This window comes from Cyprinodon variegatus, unplaced genomic scaffold, assembly GCF_000732505.1.
Source record: "Cyprinodon variegatus isolate N-32 unplaced genomic scaffold, C_variegatus-1.0 Scaffold2158, whole genome shotgun sequence".
NCBI lineage: Eukaryota > Metazoa > Chordata > Actinopteri > Cyprinodontiformes > Cyprinodontidae > Cyprinodon > Cyprinodon variegatus.
This window is the reverse complement of record NW_015152611.1, coordinates 1,618-3,921: the sequence shown is the minus strand read 5'-3', so window position 1 is coordinate 3,921 and position 2,304 is coordinate 1,618. Positions and strand designations below refer to the sequence as shown.

Here is a 2,304-nt window from a genome sequence, read left to right as displayed (position 1 = left end):
CTGGCGTTAGCGTTGGATAGCCTGGTGTTAGCATTGGATAGGCTGGCGTTAGCGTTGAATAGCCTGGGGTTAGCATTGGATAGGCTGGCGTTAGCGTTGAATAGCCTGGTGTTAGCATTGGATATGCTCAAGAACGCATATTGAGAAACGGCCCCTTTTTTTGTTTCTCTTTTATATTTTAGAAAACATAGCAATAAGAAGAAGCCATTTTGCAGCGCAGTCAGGTGACCTCAACCTACTATTCCTATTGGTGCAAAATCCTTTGTGTCGTTGTTGGCATGGTAACCAGACAGACAACTTTGTATATTGTGGACTCTAGGTTATTCATAAACCATATATTTTAGCAAAATTCTAATATTTTTTGTGCATCTAGACATTCTGTGGATGTTTTACATTTTAAAAAAGTTATCTTTAATAAAGTTGTTGCCATGACAATTTGATTTTCAGAAATCTTTAAGGTGTTAATATAAATACAGCTTTGTTTTACTAGTCTGGGCTAAATATCTTCATAAATTCTGAGCCTTTTTTTTAAATTCATGTCAATGATGGATAGAACTATCTTCCTAGACAGTGTTTATCTCTACGGTTAAAGGCGCATCTGTAGCACAAACCTCCACCATAGATCCACACCATCACTGAGAGGTTGTGGGGTCTGGGTGAGGAAGGCACCCAGACGTTTAGGTACAGGCAGTCCTCGCTCATGTCTCTGTTAGGATTCCACATCTCGGTGCCGTGGAAGCCGGGATACGTGGTGTCCACATACTGGAAGCAGGCGTTGGGGTAGGCGTTAGCCTCCAGAACCCCCGTCCATCTGCGCTTGGGCTCAGGGGGCCGGAAGCGCCGCTTGCCCAGAGGCGGCTCGGCGAAGGGGATGCCGAGGAAGGCGGTGACGTAGCTCCCGTCCGGCACCGGAAACTGCACGCCTCGAACGGCGCCGTTATGCGTAATAACAACGTCTCCGTTGTTTTGGGAGAAGCAGTGATGGATTAGAGAGAAAAGCAGGCCTGACAGGAAGAAGACGTGAGCGGAGAGCTGCATGGCGGAGGCAGAAAAATGCAGATGTGATTCTGTGTCCTTGGCAGGGAGAGCCGGGTCTGCTCTGCTTCACCTCAGACCTGCAGGAGACGCAGAGAGAGAGGCGTGTTATTACAACGACCACATTACGATTAAATCACAGCAGCGACGACGCAGAGAAAATCCTTAAAGATGACATCATCCACGGATCAACTCATCTAACAAGCAGGAAACCTTATGGGAAATAACTGATATAAAAACAGTATATTAACATTTCTATATAAATAAACGTTTTTACGAATTTATATTGGATTTTTCATGGAATTTCTACATATAGACATTATAATATACATGAATAGAATTTCAAAAGAGAGTAATTTATCTAATCTGGGCCCAACTGTACGGAGGACCAGCTCTACCATTTAAAAAAACAAATACAGTAATAAATAAATGCTCAAAAAAAAAAAATCCTACAATTAATTATCCCCAAAAAAACAATATACAAATAAATGTAGGTAGAATTTAAATCACACAGTGAGAAATAGACGTATATATCTCTCTTCATTAGCTTCTTTATTTATTCCCCTTTGTAATAATTACCTCATCTATTTAGTTGTTATAATATTTTTATCTGTTTTGCAGTAAAATGCTAACCAACCAATGGGCAGGAGGTGACCCTCTAAGCCCCGCCCCCTCCTCATATTCATAATGAGGCAGAAATAATATACTATCCTAACCCTCATGCTAGGAAGTCTGAGGTTCATCCAGAGTTTCTAATGGGCTTTCATGGTGCTTTGCTCCTCCTTTGTGTTAATTTTTCTAATAAATGTGGCGAGGCAATTTTAAAAAATCACCTATAAATCAGCAGCAGCAGCTTCCAGGTTAGCGCTCACAGAGCTCAGTGTTAAGTTAAAAGTTCTCTTTTCCGTTGCTGCTGTTCAATAAAAGTACGTTTTAAGATCATTAGAGGCGAGAATATTATACTTTAATCTTCACTATAAGGAACATTTACTGATTTAATGCATAATTTAAAAAAAGTTCAGATCTTCAGAGGACCGCGACAACCAGCGGAGCTCCGAGGATAACAGCAGCCAGGGCTAACGTCGGCCCGCCCGTCTGCAGCAACCAGGGCTAACGTTAGCCTGTCTGCAGCAGCCAGGGCTAACGTTAGCCCATCTGCAGCGGCCAGGGCTAATGTTAGCCAGTCTGCAGCAGCCAGGGCTAACGTTAGCCCGTCTGCAGCGGCCAGGGCTAATGTTAGCCAGTCTGCAGCAGCCAGGGCTAACGTTA

General features: G+C 43.0%; 1 protein-coding gene across 1 annotated transcript in view; it reads right to left on the bottom strand.

Annotated features, from left to right (window-relative positions):
* The window catches only part of ache (acetylcholinesterase (Yt blood group)), a 20,774-nt gene extending 19,662 nt beyond the window's left edge, over positions 1 to 1,112 (bottom strand). Inside the window, exon 1 of the mRNA XM_015405342.1 lies at positions 612 to 1,112. Coding sequence (XP_015260828.1) covers positions 612 to 1,038 — 427 coding nt within the window. The 5' untranslated portion in view covers positions 1,039 to 1,112. The remainder of the gene's footprint in view (positions 1 to 611) is intronic.
* Positions 1,113 to 2,304: the final 1,192 nt, after the last annotated feature.